The 19,690-nt window shown below is 47.0% G+C and overlaps 1 protein-coding gene across 4 annotated transcripts in view; it reads left to right on the top strand.

The window, feature by feature from the left end:
* Positions 1–19,690, top strand: part of INSR (insulin receptor) — a 189,408-nt gene that overhangs the window by 159,295 nt on the left and 10,423 nt on the right. For 2 of the 4 annotated variants that reach the window (XM_033200527.1, XM_033200529.1), the window contains 6 exons: positions 9,308–9,467; positions 13,255–13,357; positions 15,561–15,628; positions 16,686–16,930; positions 18,487–18,597; positions 18,704–18,863. In XM_033200527.1, the coding sequence (XP_033056418.1) occupies positions 9,308–9,467; positions 13,255–13,357; positions 15,561–15,628; positions 16,686–16,930; positions 18,487–18,597; positions 18,704–18,863 (847 nt within the window). The remainder of the gene's footprint in view (positions 1–9,307; positions 9,468–13,254; positions 13,358–15,560; positions 15,629–16,685; positions 16,931–18,486; positions 18,598–18,703; positions 18,864–19,690) is intronic. The other 2 variants (XM_033200528.1, XM_033200530.1) reach the window with 1 other exon arrangement.

Consider the following 19,690-nt stretch of genomic DNA (forward strand, 5'->3'; position numbering starts at 1 on the left):
ATTGGCCATTGTACTCCAGCCTGGGTGACAGAGCGAGACTCTGTCTCAAAAACAGCAACAACAGGCCGGGCACGGTGGCTCATGCCCGTAATCCCAGCCCTTTGGGAGGCTGAGGCAGGCAGATCACGAGGTCAGGAGATCGAGAGCATCCTGGCCAACATGGTGAAACTCTGTCTCTACTAAAAATGCAAAAAAAATTAGCCGGGCGTGGTGGCGGGGGCCTGTAGTCCCAGCTACTCGGGAGGCTGAGGCAGGAAAATGGTGTGAACCTGGGAGGCGGAGCTTGCAGTGAGCCAAGATCATGCCACTGCACTCCAGCCTGGGCGACAGAGTGAGACTCTGTCTCAAAAAAAAGAAAAAAAAAAACCGCAACAACAACAACAAAAAACCTTATAAGTTACTTTCGTTGGATGCTTCCATTCAGCCAGACACCATGCAAGTGCTGGGTGAATGCAGAGATGCACAAGACACAGAATCCAAGATAAACAACCCAAAAGAACCCAAACAGTTGCTAAACTATTCCCAGAGCTCACCGTATGTCCCAAACACATTTAGCACGTTACACACAGTATCTCATTGATCACATTTTATTACCTCTAGGAAATTTTGAGAGGCCCCGTTATTTTTATGGACAGCCAGGCAAAAGAAAAAAAAAAAAAGGTGCTGTTAATTCTAATTTTATTTTTATTTTTTCCTAGAATATAGATCCTGAGCACTATTAAGTGTTTGTAAGATGCATTGCTTGTAAGATGCACTCCAATTTCAGAAATGCCAAAATGCAAAAATAATATACCTGTTGAGATTGAGGAAGTACAATACATCCTCACATTATCCCCGTGAGCTGGGTACTGAGGCTTCCAGAGTTTAAGCTGCTGCATAAAACCTGGAAGAATAGAATCAGAGGCCGGGCGCGGTGGCTCAAGCCTGTAATCCCAGCACTTTGGGAGGCCGAGACGGGTGGATCACGAGGTCAGGAGATCGAGACCATCCTGGTCTACACGGTGAAACCCCGTCTCTACTAAAAAAATACAAAAAACTAGCCGGGCGAAATGGCGGGCGCCTGTAGTCCCAGCTACTTGGGAGGCTGAGGCAGGAGAATGGCGTAAACCCGGGAGGCGGAGCTTGCAGTGAGCCGAGATCGCGCCACTGCACTCCAGCCTGGGCGACAGAGCAAGACTCCGTCTCAAAAAAAAAAAAAAAGAATAGAATCAGAATCCAAATGCAAGGCTGATATTCGAATCCAGATTTGCCAATTTTTTTTTCCATAAAGGTTTGTATAGTAAACATGTTTGACTCTGTGGCCAGATGATTTCTGTTACAACTACTGAATTCCACCATTCTACTGAGAAAGCTGCTATGGGTGATATGTAAATGAATGGGTGTGGTTGTGTGCCAATAAAACTTTATTTACAAAAACAAGTGGTGGGCCAGGTTTAGCTGGTGGGCCAGGGTTTGCCAACAACTAACAGAGGCTACAGCAAAATGTCTGATTTCCTGGAACTTTGAGAGAGAGTCCTCCTATAACCAAGTGGACCTCCCTCTGTTTACCCCTCCTGGGACCACATCTACTCTTGGCAACCAAAGATTTTGGCTTTGACAATAATTTAGAATTGAGATCTGTACACTATGGCTTGTGGGCCAAATCTGGCTTGCAGAACATTGTAAAGAATGTGCAACAGGACTGAGGTCAGGACGTCAAGACCAGGCTGGGCAACACGGCGAAACTCCATCTCTACTAAAAATACAGAAATTAGCCAGGCGTAATGGCAGGTGCCTGTAATCCCAGCTACTCCTCGGGAGGCTAAGGCAGGGAGAATTGCTTGAACCCGGGAGAGAGAGGTTGTGGTGAGCCAAGATCGTGCCACTGCACTCCAGCCTGGGTGACAGAGCAAGACTCTGTCTCAAAAAAAAAAAAAAAAAAAAAAAGAATACACAACAGAGGCTATATGTGGCCCTTCACAGAAAAAGTAAACTTTCAAAACTAGCAAGTGTCCTTACTGAAATTGTCATTCTGGGCCTATTTTGGGGCCCTATTTGCTGAATGAATGGCTTGATTTGCCTTTGTTAACATTCGTTTTTAAAATAAAATTCCTTACCATACAAAGCACAGCTAGTTTTTAATTGGCACAAATGTGCATATGCCTCTAATCCATATTCTTCAGTTACTTTCTTCTGCCTTTTGATGTCTCTGTCCACAATAGCCTTTGGAATTATGATTTGTAGTTGCTACATAGAGTTTAATCTCATGATTGGGGTATCATTTATTTTTGGGGATTTGGATTGCCTCTGGTTTTTACCGTTTTAGGTAATACAGATTTTATCTGGAAAGCAGTTTCACTTTTTGGATCGACAGCTTTAGTTACTGTTTCAGTCAGTTCTTGCTGCGTGACAAACTGCCCCCAAAGGTCCTGGTTGAAAGCAAAGACATTGGCCGGGTACAGTGGCTCACGCCTGTAATCCCAGCACTTTGGGAGGCCGAGGCGGGTGGATCACGAGGTCAGGAGTTTGAGACCAACCTGACCAACATGGTCTCTACTAAAAATACAAAAATTAGCCGGGCATGGTGGTGCGTGCCTGCAATCCCAGCTACTTGGGAGGCTGAGGCAGGAGAATCACTTGAACCTGGGAGGTGGAGGTTGCAGTGAGCCGAGATCACACCACTGCACTCCAGCCTGGGTGACAGACTCTGTTTCAGGCAAAAAAAAAAAAAGACATTTATACTTTCTCTCAATTCTGCAGGTTCACTGGGTGATTCCTTTGTCATGGGCCAGTTTGGCTGGAGCTGGATGGCCTCATTCACGTGACTGGGGCCTCAGCTGGGGACACTCGGAGCTTTTTCCGCATGTGTTCTCTCACTGCCCAGCGAGCTAGCCCAGGCAAGGAAGGACATGTTCCATATACAAACACTTCTCAGGACTCTGTTCACATCACATTTGCTAGTGTCCCTTTGGCAAAGTGAGCTCGTGGCTAAGCCCAGAATGAGGAAGTACAGTGCATCCTCTGAGTATCTCAGTGAGCTGGATACTGAGGCTTCCAGAGTCTCATAGACACAGAAAGTCATGATTCCCTGGGGGCTGTAATTGCAAAATTTATTAATATATTATCCTATATGTATTAATCCTGTAGGTCCTAAGGAAATCATTCAAATTTGGGGCAGGGAACAAAGCTCTATGCACAAGATTTTCATCAGTAGCAAAATATGCAAACCACTAGACATCCATCCACTGGAGAATGGCCACATGGAAGATGGGGCATCCATAGAATTGGTGGATGAAGAGCCATTTAAAACGATGTTTGGGGGCCAAGCATGGTGGCTCCTGCCTATAATTCCAGTGACTCAGGAAGCTGAGGTGGGAGGATTGCTTTGAGGCCAGGAGTTTGAGACTGGGCAACATAGCCAGACCCCATCTCTGCAAAAAAATTTTCAAAATTAACTAGGTGTGGTGGTCTGTGCCTATAGCCCCATCTGCTTGGGAGGCTGAGGAGAGAATTGCTTGAGCTCAGGAGCTCCAGGTTATAGTGGGCTATGACTCAGTCACTACACTCCAGACTGGGTGACAGAGCAAGAACACTCTGTCTCCAAAAAACTAAGATAAAATGTTTGGAATGACCTTTGTTCGGTGTAATGTAGAAGTTAAAATTACACGCTCTGGAATTTAGTTCCCTTGTGTTATCCCCCAGCAGTTAAGAATCCCCCTGTATCCAAACTAGTTTATGATAGAGGAAAAGCTTATTAGCTCCCAGAGCTGAACAACTGAGGAGCTTCAGGAATGGCTGGATCCAGGATTCCTTTGGGTCGGTTGCATCTTTTTTTTTTTTTTTTTTTGAGATGGAATCTCGTTCACTCTGTCATCCAGGCTGGAGTGCAGTGGTGCAATCTCAGCTCACTGCAACCTCTGCCTCCCGGGTTTAAGCGATTCTCCTGCCTCAGCCTCCTGAGTAGCTGGGATTACAGGCACCCACCACCACACCTAGCTAATTTTTGTATTTTTAATGGAGATGGAGTTTCACCATGTTGGCCTGGCTGGTCTCGAACTCCTGACCTCAGGTAATCCACCTTGGCATTCCAAAGTGCTGAGATTACAGGTGTGAGCCACCACACCTGGCCTGAGTGGGTTGCATCTTAAGGCTCCTGGCAGTGAGCCCAGTAGCCCCTGGCTGTCCACCTGTGGTTGTAGTAGTTCCAAACCTCATTTCTTTGCAGTGCCAAACCCAGAGGAAGACAGAGTGCATCCCAGCATTCCCAGCTAGACTGAGGTCATGTGACACCCAATGCCCAATCATGTGACCAGAGGAATGCTGTATGCTGATTGGCTTGGGCATGAGGGATTTTTTTTTTTTAAATTTAGAAACAGCTTTATTGAGATGTAACTTACATACTATAATATTCACTCCCACCACGTGCTAGAGAGAATTTTGTAAATGTAGTAAAATTATATTCCAACAGTATAAATTGCGTACATAAAAATAAAGTTTTAGGCTGGGAGCAGTGACTCACGCCTGTAATCCTAGCACCTTGGGAGGGCAGATCACCTGAGGTCAGGGTTCAAGACCAGCCCGGCCCAACATGGTGAAACCTTGTGTCTACTAAAAATACAAAAATTAGCTGGGCGTGGTGGTGTGCTCCTGTAGTCCCAACTACTTGGGAGGCTAAGACAGGAGAATCGCTTGAACCTGGGAGGCAGAGATTGCAGTGATCCAAGATCACACCACTGCACGCCAGCCTGGATGACAGAGTGAGACTCCATCTCTCTATATATATGTAAATAAATAAAGTTGTACATCACTTTTTTTCTTGATCAAAGCAATGCTAGGTAATTAAGGAAATTGTTGGCATTAACAGAAATGTGTCTATGAAAAGGTTCTTAAGAAGGTGACTGTAACCTCACATTCTCCTTTCATTTTCTCCCCATCTCTGCTTCTCTCTAGGGTGAACAGAGTTGGTCTGGGTGGGATTGGGGTTGTGCTGTGTGGGGCAGAGGCTGTTGGGGATTTGTGGTGGGACTTCCTAATAGTGACCCTTGGGTCACAGGAACAGGAGACACAGGCCAGTCAAAGGCATGGGAAAAAGCTAGGAGAAGTTAGGATTCGAGTTAAATCCAATGCCAACAGGGTGACCAGTTGTCTAGGTTTACCCAGGACTGAGGGCTCCCTGGGACGTGAGATTTTCAGTGTCCACACTCAGAAAGTTCTGGGTGAACAGGGACAAGTTGGACACAGAAGCAGGAAAAAAAATCAAGGAGGATCTGCAGTGGAAACAGGCATTGTTCACTCTGCAGAATCTGTATCCTTGCTGTCAACACTGTCCTGACCTTCCTTTGGAAGCTGCTCCTCTCCCTTGAGTGGCTCTCACCTCCCACCCTCAACGCCACCCTGGTACCAGGACAGAACACAAAACTCAGCCCCAAATTAGCCGTGACAAAAATACAGATCAAGAGCACAATGCGATACCACTTCGTGCCCACGAGCATGGCAAAAACCAAAAAGATGGACAGTAATTAGTGTTGGTGAGGGTGAGGAGAAATCAGAACGCTCATACGTTGCTGGTGGGAACATAAAATGGCACAGCTGCTTTAGGAAAGAGTTTGGCATTTCTTTCTTTTTTTTTTTTTTTTAGTAGAGACGGGGTTTCACCGTGTTAGCCAGGATGGTCTCGATCTCCTGACCTCGTGATCCGCCCGTCTCGGCCTCCCAAAGTGTTGGGATTACAGGCTTGAGCCACCGCGCCCGGCCGACTTTTTTTTTTTTTTTTGACAGAGTCTATCTCTGTAGCCCAGGCTACAGTGCATTGGTGCAATCTCGGTTCACTGCAACCTCTGCTTCCTGGGTTCAAGTGATTCTCCTGCCTCAGCCTCCTGAGTATCTGGGACTACAGGAGCCCACCATCACACCCGACTAATTTTTGTCTTTTAGTAGAGATGGGGTTTCACCATGTTGGTCAGGCTGGTCTCAAACTCCTGATCTCGGGATCCGCCTGCCTTGGCCTCCCTAAGTGCTGGGATTACAGGTGTGAGCCACTGCGCCCAGCCGGTGAGTGTTATGTTTTTTTTTCTTTTGCTGGTTTCATAAACAAAGCCACCTCTGGCTATTTAATTGCATTTTTTTCAGTATCTCCCTTAAAATAATTTTTTTTTTAGAGACAGAGTCATGCTGTGGCATGCACCTGTCATCCCAGTTACTCAGGAGGCTGAGGCAGGAGAATCGCTTGAACCCAGGAGGCGGAGGTTGCAGTGAGCCAAGATGCCAAGATCTCACCACTGCATTCCAGCCTGGGCGACAAGAACGAAACTCCGTCTCCAAAAAAAAAAAAGAAGAAGATGCGTTTCCCCTTTGTCCTGGATAGCAGCTACCTTGGGTTTCTATATTTGCTTATTCGTCCCTCTCTACTCGGTGACTCATTCCACTTGGAAGAAACTTTGGACTGGAGTTCCCTGCCCCCACCCCTGCCATCAGACTGATTTGTTTTCTTGCTGTTACGGTCACATGATAAACACGGGGTTGTTGGCTTTTTTTTTTTAAAAAAAAAACCATTTATTTCTCTTCTCCACTCTCCACCCCCCTCCTAAATGTTCCAGCCTGGTTCTCTGCATGCACTATTAGCTTGGAACTGTTTCGAAAACTTTTCAGAGTTTTGGCTCGATGCTTGCAGGTTTCATGGTCTTATTCCCGAGAGCCTCCTGTCTCTTCTCGGAAGTTCTCGTTTTACCTCTAGTTACATGCTTATCACAAGGTATGTTTTGCACTTTGCGAATCTCCATTTGGGTGGATCCCAGCTGTTTTATCCCCACTGTTTTATTTATTTATTTATGTACTTATTTTATTTTATTTTGAGGCGAAGTGTACCACGTTTTCTTTTTCAGACAGTCTTGCTCTGTTGCCCAGGCTGGAGTGCAGTGTCGCGATCTCAACTCACTGCAAACTCCGCCTCCCGGGTTCCAGTGAATCTCCTGCCTCAGCCTCCCGAGTAGCTGGGATTACAGGCACTTGCCACCACGCCCAGCTAATTTTTGTATTTTTAGTAGAGACAGGGTTTCACCATTTTGCAAGGATGGTCTCGATCTCTTGACCTCGTCATCTGCCCTCCTCGGCCTCCCAAAGTGCTGGGATTACAGGCATGAGCCACACTGTGCCTGGCCTTCAACTCTTTTTATAATGAGTAAAAAAAAAAAAAAATCGAAAGGCAGCACCGTGGCAAAGAAAGAGTTTTTTTATTTGTCCTTAGACATTAAGCCCATTTATCCATTTGGTTCTGATGCGACAGAGGCCGGGAGTTGCAGGGAAAGGCAGGAAATCTGGCATAGGCCCTGCAGATCCTTCATTTCCATCCTTTTTTAATTTTGCTGGAGACATGGCAAAAATATTCTGCCGTAGTCTTAAGGAGAAGTTATAAAGCCAGACAGTTCTCTTTTTTTTCTTTTTTCTTTTTCTTTTTTTTTTTTAAGACGGAGTCTTGCTCTGTCACCCCGGCCAGAGTGCAGTGGTGTAATCTCGGCTCACTGCAAGCTCCGCCTCCCGGGTTCACGCCATTCTCCTGCCTCAGCCTCCCGAGTAGCTGTAGAGCCAGACAGTTCAAGAGCTGGCCCTGCCACTTTGCAGCTATGAGACCGCAGACAAACCATATAATCTCTTAAACCAGGGGTCAGTCAGTAAACTATATCCCATAGGCTAAATGTGGCCTGCTGCCTGATTTGTAATGATTTGTGAGCAGGGAGTCACTTTTGCATTTTATTTATTTATGTATTTATTTTTGAGACGGAGTCTTGCTCTGTCGCCCAGACTGGAGTGCAGTGGCACAATCTCGGCTCACTGCAACCTCCGTCTCCCGAGTTCAAGTGATTCTCCTGTCTCAGCCTCTGAGTAACTAGGATTACAGTGTGCGCCACCAAGTCCAGCTAATTTTTGTATTTTGGGTAGAGACAGGGTTTTACCATCTTGACCAGGCTGGTCTTGAACTCCTGACCTCAAGTGATCTGGCCGCCTCAGCCTCCCAAAGTGTTGGAATTATAAGCATGAGCCACCACGCCCTGCCCACTTTTGCATTTTAAAATGGTCAGGGAAAAAAACAATCAAAGGAAGAATAAGGAGAGATGTGAATCAAAGGGTGCAAAGTTTCAGACAGGAGGAATACGTTCTTGGAATCCATTGCTCTGTACACGAATGGTGACTGTAGCTAATAACACATATTGCAAAATGGCTAGAAGAATAGATTTTAAATATTCTCACAACAAAGAAATAAGTACATGAACTGATGAGCATTTAATTAGCTTGTTTTAATCATTCCACAATTTATACTGTATCATAACTTTACACTGTACCCCATACGTGTATACCACTGTTATTTTTATTTTTGTTTGTTTGTTTTATAGACAGGGTCTAGCCTGTCACCCAGGCTGGAGTGCAGTGGAGCTTTCATAGCTCACTGCACCCTTGACCTCCTGGGCTCAAGTGATTCTGCCACCTTAGGCTCCTGAGTAGCTGGGACTACAGGCGCGAACCACTGTCCCTGGCTAATTGTTCTATTTTCTGTGGAAATGGGGTCTCACTATGTTTCCCGGGTTGGTCTTTAATTCCTGGGCTCCAGTGATCCTCCCATCATGGCCTCCCATAGGGCTGGGATTACAGGCATGAGCCACTGTGCCAGACCTATGTGACTGTTGTCAATTAAAAATAAAACAAATGATTTTTAGAAAGATAATATTATAGAAAATAATATTAATAGAAAATAGATAATAGGGCCAGGCGCAGTGGCTCACACCCGTAACCTCAGCACTTTGGGAGGCTGAGGTGGGCAGATCACTTGAGGTCAGGAGTTTGAGACCAGCCTGGCCAACATGGTAAAACCCTGACTCTACTGAAAATGCAAAACTAGCCGGGTGTGGTGGTGGGTGCCTGTAATCCCAGCTATTCAGGGGCTGAGGCAGGAGAATCACTTGAACCTGAGAGGTGTAGTGAGCCGAGATTGCGCCATTGCACTCCAGCCTGGGCAACTCCGTCTCAAAAACAAAAGAAAAAAGAAAAAAGAAAAGAAAAGAAAAGAAAAGAAACCATCAGGGTCTAATGCTCGGCTTCTGGCTTATGAAGTTTGGCCCTTTCCAGTAATGATAATCTCTTTATCTATATCCTTATCCCTAGCACTGTGGTTATAAAATTCAGCAATTCTCAAAGTCACTTGAGTGTCTTAGTCTGTGCTTTGCTGCCTTGGCATCATTTCTGAGCAGGATCCTGGCTATGAGCTCTCTGCTAGGGGCGGACACTCCCAAATGTGCAAAACTCAGCCACCCTCCTCCTCCTCCTCTCTTCCTTCCAGGAGCTGCATCTCTGTGTCTCCCGCAAGCACTTCGCTCTGGAACGGGGCTGCAGGCTGCGCGGGCTGTCGCCGGGGAACTACAGCGTGCGAGTCCGGGCCACCTCCCTGGCGGGCAACGGCTCCTGGACGGAACCCACCTATTTCTACGTCACAGACTATTGTAAGTCTCCATGGCAGCCTCAGCTAGTTGGGGCTGTGCTAAGCACTGAGCATGGTGGAACATTTAAGAGGATAACATGGAGAGGCCACAGGTGCTGGTCCTGGCCTTGACTGTCCCGCCTACCAGCTGCCGCTGTGTGACTGGGGCTAGGTGCTTGCTCTGTCTGATCCTGCACTTGATGCTTGTTCTGGAGTGCAGTGGCACAATCTCAGCTCACTGTAGCCTCCACCTTTCAGGTTCAAGTGATTCTCCCACCTCAGCCTCACAGTAACTGGGACTACAGGTGCACACCACCACGCCTGGCTAATTCTTGTATTTTTAGTGGAGATGGCATTTCACCACATTGGCCAGCTGGTCTCAAACTCCTGACCTCAAGTGATCCACCCACCTCAGCCTCCCAAAGTGCTGGAATTACAGGTATGAGTCACCACCATGCCTGGACTGATCCTGCACTTTAAAAAAAAAAAAAAAAAAAAACTTCTATTTTTGTTTCAGAGGTACTTGTGCAGTTCATTATATAAGTAAATTGTGTGTCATTGGGGGTTTGCCATACAGATAATTTTGTCACCCATGTCATCAGCATAGTACCACATAGGTCATTTTTTGATCCTTTCCCTCTTCTCACCCACCACTCTCAAGTAGGCACCTGTGTTAGTCTGTACTCACACTGCAATAAAGAAATACCTGGCTGGGCACAGTGGCTTACACCTGTAATCCCAGCACTTTGGGAGGCCGAGGTGGGCCGATCACGTGAGGTCAGGAGTTTGAGACCAGCCTGGCCAACATGGTGAAACCCCATCTCTACCAAAAAATACAAAAATTAGCTGGGCATGGTGGTGTGCACCTGTAGTCCCAGCCACTTGGGAGATTGAGGTGGGAGAATTGCTTGAACTGGGGAGGCAGAGGTTGCAGTGAGCCGAGATGGCACCACTGCACTCCAGCCTGGGTGACAGAGTGAGACCTTGTCTCAAAAAAAAAAAAAAGAAAGAAAGAGAGAGAAAGGAAAGAAAGAAAGAGAGAAAGAAAGGAAGGAAAGAAAGAAAGAAGAAAGAAAGAGAGAAAGAAAGAAGAGAAGAGAAAAAGAAAGAAAGAAAGAGAAAAGAAGAAAGAGAGAGAAAGAAAGGAAAGAAGAAGAAAGAAAGAGAAAAGAAAGAAGAGAGAGAAAGGAAAGAAGAAAGAAAGAAGAAAGAAAGAAAAAGAGAAAAGAAAGAAGAGAGAGAAAGAAAGGAAGAAAGAAAGAAAGAAAGAAAGAAAGAAAGAAAGAAAGAAAGAGAGAGAAAGAGGACAGACATGGTGACTCACGCTTGTAATCCTAGCACTTTGGGAGGCCGTGGTGGGCAGATCACGAGGTCAGGAGTTTGAGACCAGCCTAGCTAATATAGTGGAACCCTGTTTCTACTAAAAATAAAAAAAAATTAGCCGGGCATGGTGATGTGTGCCTGTAATCCCAGCTACTCGGGAGGCTAAGGCAGGAGAATTGCTTGAACCCAGGAGGTAGAGGTTGCAGTGAGCTGAGATCACACCACTGCACTCCAGCCTGGGCAACAAAGTGAGACTCTGTCTCAAAAAATAAAAAAAGAAAGAAAGAAATAGTGAAAGAGAGAGAGAGAAGAAAAAGAAAAAGAAGGAAAGAAAGGAAAAGAAAAGAGAAGAGGGAAAGAAGGAAGGAAGGAAGGAAGGAAGGAAGGAAGGAAGGAAGGAAGGAAGGGAAAAAGAAAAGAAAAGAAGAGAAGAGAAAAAAGAAAAGAAAAGAAGCCTGAGACTGGGACTTAGTAATTTATAAAGAAAAGAGGTTTAGGCCGGGCACGGTGGCTCAAGCCTGTAATCCCAGCACTTTGGGAGGCCGAGACAGGCGGATCTAAGGTCAGAGATCGAGACCATCCTGGGTAACACGGTGAACCCCGTCTCTACTAAAAAAAAAAAAATACAAAAAACTAGCCGGCGAGGTGGCGGGCGCCTGTAGTCCCAGCTACTAGGGAGGCTGAGGCAGGAGAATGGCGTGAACCCAGGAGGCGGAGCTTGCAGTGAGCCGAGATCGTGCCACTGCACTCCAGCCTGGTGGACAGAGTGAGACTCCGTCTCAAAAAAAAAAAAAAGAAACTTTCAATCATGGTGGAAGGCGAAATGGGAGCAAGGTGTTAAGACGGGGGGTGGTGCTGTACGCTTTTTAAACCACCAGATCCCATGAGAACCCACTCATTATACAGTACCCAGGAGGGATGTTGCTAACCCGTTAGAAACCGCCTCCATGATCCAATCACATCCCACCCGGCCACTCCTCCAACATTGGGAATTGCATTTCCACAAGAGCTTTGGGTGGGGACACAGATCCAAACCATATCAGTCCCGGTGTCTACCGTTCCCTTCTTTCTGTCCATGTGTGCTCTGTGTCTTACTCTCACTTATGGGGGAGAACATGAGGTAGTTGGTTTTATGTTCCTATGTGAATTCAATTAGCATAATCACCTCCAGCTCCATTCATGTTGCTGCAAAGAACGTGATCTCTTTCTTTTTTATGGCTGTGTAGTATTCCATGGTGTGTATGTATCACATTTTCTTTATCTGGCAATCCTGCACTCCCTCATCTGTACATGGAGATAATAACAGAACCACTCCAGGAGGTGGAGGAACATTTTAATGACACAAATGTTAAGTGCCTGGCCCGTTGCTAGCATCTCCATCTTTGTTATTAGAGTTTTTCGGCTGGGTGAGGTGGCTCACACCTGTAGTCCCAGCACTGTGGGAGGCTGAGGCAAGAGGATTGCTTGAGGATAGGCATTAGAGACCGGCCTGAGTAACATAGCGAGACTCCGTCTCCACACAAAAATACAAAAATTAGCCAGTTGTGGTGGCGCATGCCTGTAATCCCAGCTACTTGGGAGGCTGAGACAGGAAGATCACTTGGGCCCAGGAGTTTGAGGTTGCGGTGAACTGTGATCGTGCCACTATACTCCAGCCTGGGTGACAGAGCAAGACCCTGTCTCTAAAAAATAAAAATCAAAAGAATTTTACATCTGTCAAAAGTCACGCTGGGATCGAGACTAGCTATATAATTTGCAAGACCTAGTGAAAAATGAAAATGCAGAGCTCCTTGCTTTAAAATTATTAAGAATTTGGCCGGGCGTGGTGGCTCACGCCTGTCATCCCAGCACTTTCGGAGGCTGAGGCGGGAGGATCGCCTGAGGTCAGGAGTTTGAGACCAGCCTGGCCAACAAGGTGAAACCCCATCTCTACTAAAAGTATAAAAATTAGCCAGGCATGGTGATGCACGCCTGTAATCCCAGCTACTCGGGAAGCTGAGGCAGGAGAATTGCTTGAACCTAGAAGGAGGAGGTTCCAGTGAGCCGAGATCGTGCCACTGAACTCTAGCCTGGGTATCAGAGCAAGACTCCGTCACAAAAATAAGTAACTAGATAAAGATTAAAATAAAATGAATAAGCATTTCAGAGGGGCAGCAGCAGAGCATCAAACTGACAGTATGGGGTCCTGCATCCACTGCCTGAGATGTGGGAGGGGTGGAAATGAGCAGTGATTTGGGAGTGGGGGTGGGGAACAGTGTGCTACCAGAATTCTGACCTCTGAGCCCACTGCCTGGTCCTACTGAACCTACGGGACTGTTGTGGGACTGCTGGAAAAATCAGGGTGTGGAAGAGTAGCAGAGAGGTTCATGGACAAGGGAGGGGGAAAACAGGGTGGCCCACCCTTTCCAGGAGTGGATGTGATTTTTGGTGTGAACTTTGTTAGGAACACACTGATATGAAACATATATTTTCTTATTCTATTTCAGTAGATGTCCCGTCAAATATTGCAAAAATTATCATCGGTCCTCTCATCTTTGTCTTTCTCTTCAGTGTTGTGATTGGAAGTATTTATCTATTCCTGAGAAAGAGGTGAGTTGAGTGAGTTCAGTGGTGTGCTGGGAACCATTGGTTCTCTGGGGGAAAATATGCCTCGATATAGGTATAGGTATATGTAAGTTTATTATGAATTTTACTGATATAGGATGTGTAATGTGCAATTTACAGATAATTGTCATACTACGATATATACAACTCTTTATTGTAAATTCCCTCTAGCCAGTTGATTCTTACAGAATGTTTTTGTTGACTTTTAAATTTTTTTTGCCCAAACCTTTATATCCAAAGCCAACCTATTATTGCCATTAATTAAACAAGTATAGCTCCAATGTGAATGTTGATTAATTTTTCAAAATTTACATGAAAGAGTAGGACATGGCTGGGCACAGTGGCTCACGCCTGTAATCCTAGCATTTTGGGAGGCCAAGGCGGGTGGATCACTTGAGGTCAGGAGTTTGAGACCAGCCTGGCCAACGTGGTGAAACCTCATCTCTACTAAAAATACTAAGAAATTAACCGGGCGTGGTGGTAGGCACCTGTAATCCCAGCTACTCAGGAGGCCGAGGCAGGAGAATTACTTGAACCCTGGAGGTGGACGTTGCAGCTAGCCAAGATCCCGCCATTGCACTCCAGCCTGGGCAACAGAGTGAGACTCCATCTCAGAGAGAAAAAAAAAAGAGTAGGACAAAACTGAAATAAGACATATATGTTCATCTGTGATATGAGTGACGTCTTTGCTGAGTCATATAATAATTTTTAAATACCAGAAGAACATTTTCTTAATGTTTTATGCCAAGTGCAATGTCACAGTTGCAGACATGACACGCTTTGAAGTTTAATCTACATGATTAAACATTTTTCTCGGCCAGGCGCAGTGGCTCACACCTGCAATCCCAGCACTTTGGGAGGCCGAGGCGGGCGGATCACGAGGTCAGGAGTTCGAGACCAGCCTGACCAACATGGTGAAACCCCGTCTCTACTAAAAACACAAAAATTAGCAGGGTGTGGTGGTGCATGCCTGTAATCCCAGCTCCTCAGGAGGCCGAGGCAGGAGAATCGCTTGAACCCGGGAGGCAGAGGTTGCAGTGAGCTGAGATCACACCATTGCACTCCACCCTGGGCAGCAGAGTGAGACTGTGTCTCAAAAACAAAACAAAAATATTTTTCTCATCACTTTCTCAAGCCTGGACAAACAACAGAACAACAAATCCAGTCCCAAGTTATAGCATTTGCCAGTTTTTGTAATGTAAATATTCCCAGCATATCTAATTTCAAGCTGTAGACATAATAGTACTGAGTACAGTGTCGGAAAGAGATACATAATAGCTCCCCATTGAATTCACCCTATGGATACAATATGGTGTATAAATGATATAAGGTAAATAACCTCAACTGCATTGATCATAGTAAAATGGAGTATGAGAGTTAGAAAGTGATGAATTTTGAACATGTATTGTCTTTGCTTTTAGGGTAATTTATTTAATTGTAAGCCTCTATAATTTACATTTTTTGTTCTATTTGGAAGGCATTGTACAATTTAATCTTTAATAATGCTTGTATTTAATAACTGGCTCACTCGTTTCCTGAAAATTTAATAATTGTTTCTCATCAGTCGGGATGAGCTCGCTGTAGAACAGTACTGGGTGAGTGGCTTTTAAGTGTTACATAGACGGCCATAAATTGTAATAAAAGCCAGCCAGAGCCCTGCATGGTTGTGCACATCTGTAATCCCCACCACTCGGAAGGATGAGGCAGGAGGATCACTTGAGATCAAGAGTTCAAGACCAGCCTGGGCAACATAGTGAGACCCTGTCTTTACGAAATTTTAAAAATTAGCCAGGTGTGGTGGTGAGTGCCTGTATTCCCAGCTATTCAAAAAGCTGAGGTGGGAAGATCTCTGGAGCCCAGAAGGTCGAGACTGCAGTGATCTATGATTAAACCACTGCCCTCCAGCCACAACACAGCAAGACTCCAACTCTGAAATGTGGAAAAAAAAAAATACCCAGGGAGGGATGAGTGCTGCTGCCATGTTGATGCACTTAAGTACTTGTCTGATGGGCTTCCATTCAAAACATAAAGGTCCCCCATCCCTGCTCTAGACTGCATCTAGAATTATGGGGATTCTGCTGGTAAGGGCTGCCATTTGCCTTGAGGAGTCTTGTATGAAACCCCTTTCTGGAGACCTGCAGAGTCCCATGAGAACCTCAAGCTAATGTGCCTCATTTTTCTCCTCCAGGCAGCCAGATGGGCCACTGGGACCGCTTTACGCTTCTTCAAACCCTGAGTATCTCAGTGCCAGTGATGGTAAGTACCATCCCTGCCCTGTGAGTGACCAGTACCCTACTCAACAGCTTCCTTTGCCTTCACCATTGACTGAGAGTGAAGGATGGGTTCCCCAGGGAGGCCAAGAAAAGCCCTCTTAGTCATTTGAGCTTGCCAAACTGCCCTTGCTGCAGAAACCTCATTACCGTGTGCATGTGGACACATGGTATTTGGCACCTGCCTGGATGGGCTCATCTAGGTGGTCTGGGACCCTTTGATGGGGTCGACAACTTGGGCTGGGCTCAGCTGGGCGGTTCTTCTTCTGGTCTTGCCTGGCTTCACCCATGTAGCTACATGTTGGTGGTGTGTCAGCTAGCACTTGGTAGTCTTAGATGATTTCACTCACATGTCTGGTGGTCGGCAGGCTGGGTGGTCCCAACGTGGGGGCCTTAAGCTGGGGGAGGCTGAGCCTCACTCTGTCCATGTGGCCTCTTAGGCTCCAGCAGGCTGGTAGGCTTCATTGCATGGTACTCTGTCCTAGTTGCAAGGGAGGGCAAGCTCCAGGGTAATAGTCCATTCCGAGTTTCTGCTTGGGTCATTCCTCCTGATTCCCATTGACCAAAATAACTTACAAGGCCATGCCCAGGGCCAAGGGATGGTGAGCTCTTCCTACCTTTTCATGGGAAGAGCTGCCAAGTATCCTGGCTTTTTTTTTTTTTAACCCCCAACCTATTACAACCTGTCTTCCATCCCCTTGGCACTTTGCAGAAACAGTAGTCTCAGGTGGGAAGTAGCAGCATTCCATGGCAAGGGTCTGAAATCAGACAAGAAGGATGGGGATGCAGGTTTGTCTCAGAACACATTGGCCAGGATCTTGAACCGGTTGTGGCTCCTTCCTTGAGTCTCTGCCATGCCGTCTCCATGGGTGCAGATGCCTGTCCTGTTCTCAGTGATACGCCCAGTGCCTGGCGTGGGTCCTGGATCACAGAACTCACTTCATGAGTGTTTTCGAGGGGATTTGAGTGAGGGCTTGGGTGGAAGGTGGCTGCAGACCCCCAAGGGGTCTGCCAAAGATGCTGTGTAGATAAGTGAGAAGTAGTGTTTCCATGCTCTGTGTACGTGCCGGACGAGTGGGAGGTGCCTCGAGAGAAGATCACCCTCCTTCGAGAGCTGGGGCAGGGCTCCTTTGGCATGGTGTATGAGGGCAACGCCAGGGACATCATCAAGGGTGAGGCAGAGACCCGCGTGGCAGTGAAGACGGTCAACGAGTCAGCCAGTCTCCGAGAGCGGATTGAGTTCCTCAATGAGGCCTCGGTCATGAAGGGCTTCACCTGCCATCATGTGGTGAGTCCAGTGGGGATGGGACACAGGCTGGCTTTCCTGCCCCTTCCCTCTCTCTGCCTCCTCCTCCTGCACAGAGTGACACAGGACACTGGGTGTAACCTCCTGCCCAACCCCCACTCCACTACCCATCCTAAAGGTGCGGGGAGGGATCGTTCCCTTTCCAAATCACATCCTCTCCCACTTCACCTGGAACCAGACTCTATCACTGTCTCATCACTTTCTGGAATGCTTCATTGCTTTCCAGACTCTTTCATCACTTTCTAGAATCTTCTATCATTTTCTGGAATCTTCTACCACTTTCTGGACTCTTCCATCATTTTCCAGAATCTTCCATTGCTTTTTAGACTCCTCCATTTCTTGCTTTTTCCTGGCTCCTTTGTAACCCAGGACCACAGAGAGGTCCACCTCATACCACCTGCCATCATTCCTACTCTCCCTTGAAGGCAGCACAAACTCTTCCTGCCTTTCTGCTCCTTTGTTTCTCTTTGAGTCCCATGTGCTTTCATCCTTGCCACACATATTTGTGGGGCATTTAAAACCGTGCTCTTATCCCTGTGATACAGTGGATTCCTGCCCCTGTAGAGCTTCCAAAACAGCAGGTGGAGATAGACTCCAAAACCTTTATTTTTATTTATATATATTTTTAAGACAGAGTCTCTCTCTGTCGCCCAGGGTGGAGTACAGTGGCGTAATCTTGGCTCACTCAACCTCTGCCTCCCGGGTTCAAGCAGTTCTCCTGCCACAGCCTCCTAAGTAGCTGGGATAACAGGAGCCCACCACCGCACCCAGCTAATTTTTGTATTTTTAGTAGAGATGGGATTTTGCCATGTTGGCCAGACTGGTCTCGAACTCCTGACTTCAGGTGATCCACCGGCCTCAGCCTCTCAAAGTGCTGAGATTACAGGCGTAAGCCACTGCCCCCGGCCGACTCCAAACCCTTTATACATTAGGAGAAAATGCTATGGAAACATGAAGAAAGAGAGGAAAGAAGGGTTGGACAAGGGTGTATTTGAGCAAAGACTTCAAGGACATGAGAAGCTGGGCCCTGTGGATGTGGCAGGGAACAGAGAGCCAGGCAGAGAGAATGGTTAAAATACAACGGCCTGGCCGGGCGTGGTGGCTGTAATCCCAGCACCTTGGGAGGCTGAGGCAGGTGGATCACCAGAGGTCGGGGGTTCAAGACCAACCTGACCAACATGGAGAAATCCTGTCTCTACTAAAAATACAAAAATTAGCGGGGTGTGCTGGCGGGCGTCTGTAACCCCAGCTACTTGGTAGACTGAGGCAGGAGAATTGCTTGAACCTGGGAGGTGAAGGTTGCAGTGAGCCGAGATCACGCCACTGCACTCCAGCCTGGGTAAGAGAGCATGATTCCGTCTCGAAAATTAAAAAAAAAAAAAAATACAAAGGCCTATCTGTCTGCTCCCCTAGACCAGGGCTGAGCACACTGCATCCAGGCCACAGGGTGCTGTATGTGACATAGACACCAGCAGGGAGAACCTTGGTGAGTTGAATCACGGACCCTCCTCCAAGAACCCTGGTTGCTTGCTCTGCAGGTACGCCTCCTGGGAGTGGTGTCCAAGGGCCAGCCCACGCTGGTGGTGATGGAGCTGATGGCTCACGGAGACCTGAAGAGCTACCTCCGTTCTCTGCGGCCAGAGGCTGAGGTGAGCTGCCTCGGGGGGACCCAGCGGGATACTCGGTGGGGCACCCGCTCCCGGCCTCCTCGAATCCCGGTGCTGCTGAAACACCAACCCCATGTTTCGGTTTTAGAATAATCCTGGCCGCCCTCCCCCTACCCTGCAAGAGATGATTCAGATGGCAGCAGAGATTGCTGATGGGATGGCCTACCTGAATGCCAAGAAGTTTGTGCATCGGGACCTGGCAGCAAGAAACTGCATGGTCGCCCATGATTTTACTGTCAAAATTGGAGGTTCGTGTGGCTTTCTGCTTTGAAAACATAACAACCCAGGCCAGGTTTGATTTCAGAAGGAAGTTGTCTATAATGAGCCGCTAGGTCTTTTCTGATAGTATAAAAGGAGCAAGATACTTCTTTTTGTTTTTGGTTTTTGTTTTGTTTTGTTTTGTTTGTTTGTTTTTGTTTGTTTTGAGATGGAGTCTTACTCTGTCGCCCAGGCTGGAGTGCAGTGGTGCAATCTTGGCTCACTGCAACCTCCGCCTCCCAAGTTCAAGTGATTCACCTGCTTCAGCCTCCCGAGTAGCTGGGACTACAGGTGTGCACCACCACACTTGGCTAATTTTTGTATTTTTAGTGGAGACGGGGTTTCACCACATTGGCCAAGATAGTCTTGATGTCCTGACCTCGTGATCCTCCTGCCTCGGCCTCCCAAAGTGCTGGGATTGCAGGCGTGAGCCACCACACTGGCTTTTTTTTTTTCTTTCTTTCTTTTTTATGAGATGGAGTCTTGCGCTGTCACCCAGGCTGGAGTGCAGTGACAGGATCTCGGCTCACTGAAACCTCCACCTCTCAGGTTCAAGTGATTCTCCCGCCTTAGTCTCCCAAGTAGCTGGGTTTACAGGCGTGCGCCACCACACGCAGCTAATTTTTGTATTTTTACTAGAGACAGAGTTTCACCATGTTGGCCAGGATGGTCTCAAACTCCTGACCTCAAATGATCCAGCTGTGTTGGCCTCCCAAAGCACTGGGATTACAGGCATGAGCCACGGTGCCTGGCCTGGGCAAGATTTTGGATGACCACTCCCCCCATAGGCTGTCATTTAATTGCATGTATTGATAAA

Source organism: Trachypithecus francoisi, unplaced genomic scaffold (genome assembly GCF_009764315.1).
Source record: "Trachypithecus francoisi isolate TF-2019V2 unplaced genomic scaffold, Tfra_2.0 Lachesis_group5, whole genome shotgun sequence".
Classification (NCBI taxonomy): domain Eukaryota; kingdom Metazoa; phylum Chordata; class Mammalia; order Primates; family Cercopithecidae; genus Trachypithecus; species Trachypithecus francoisi.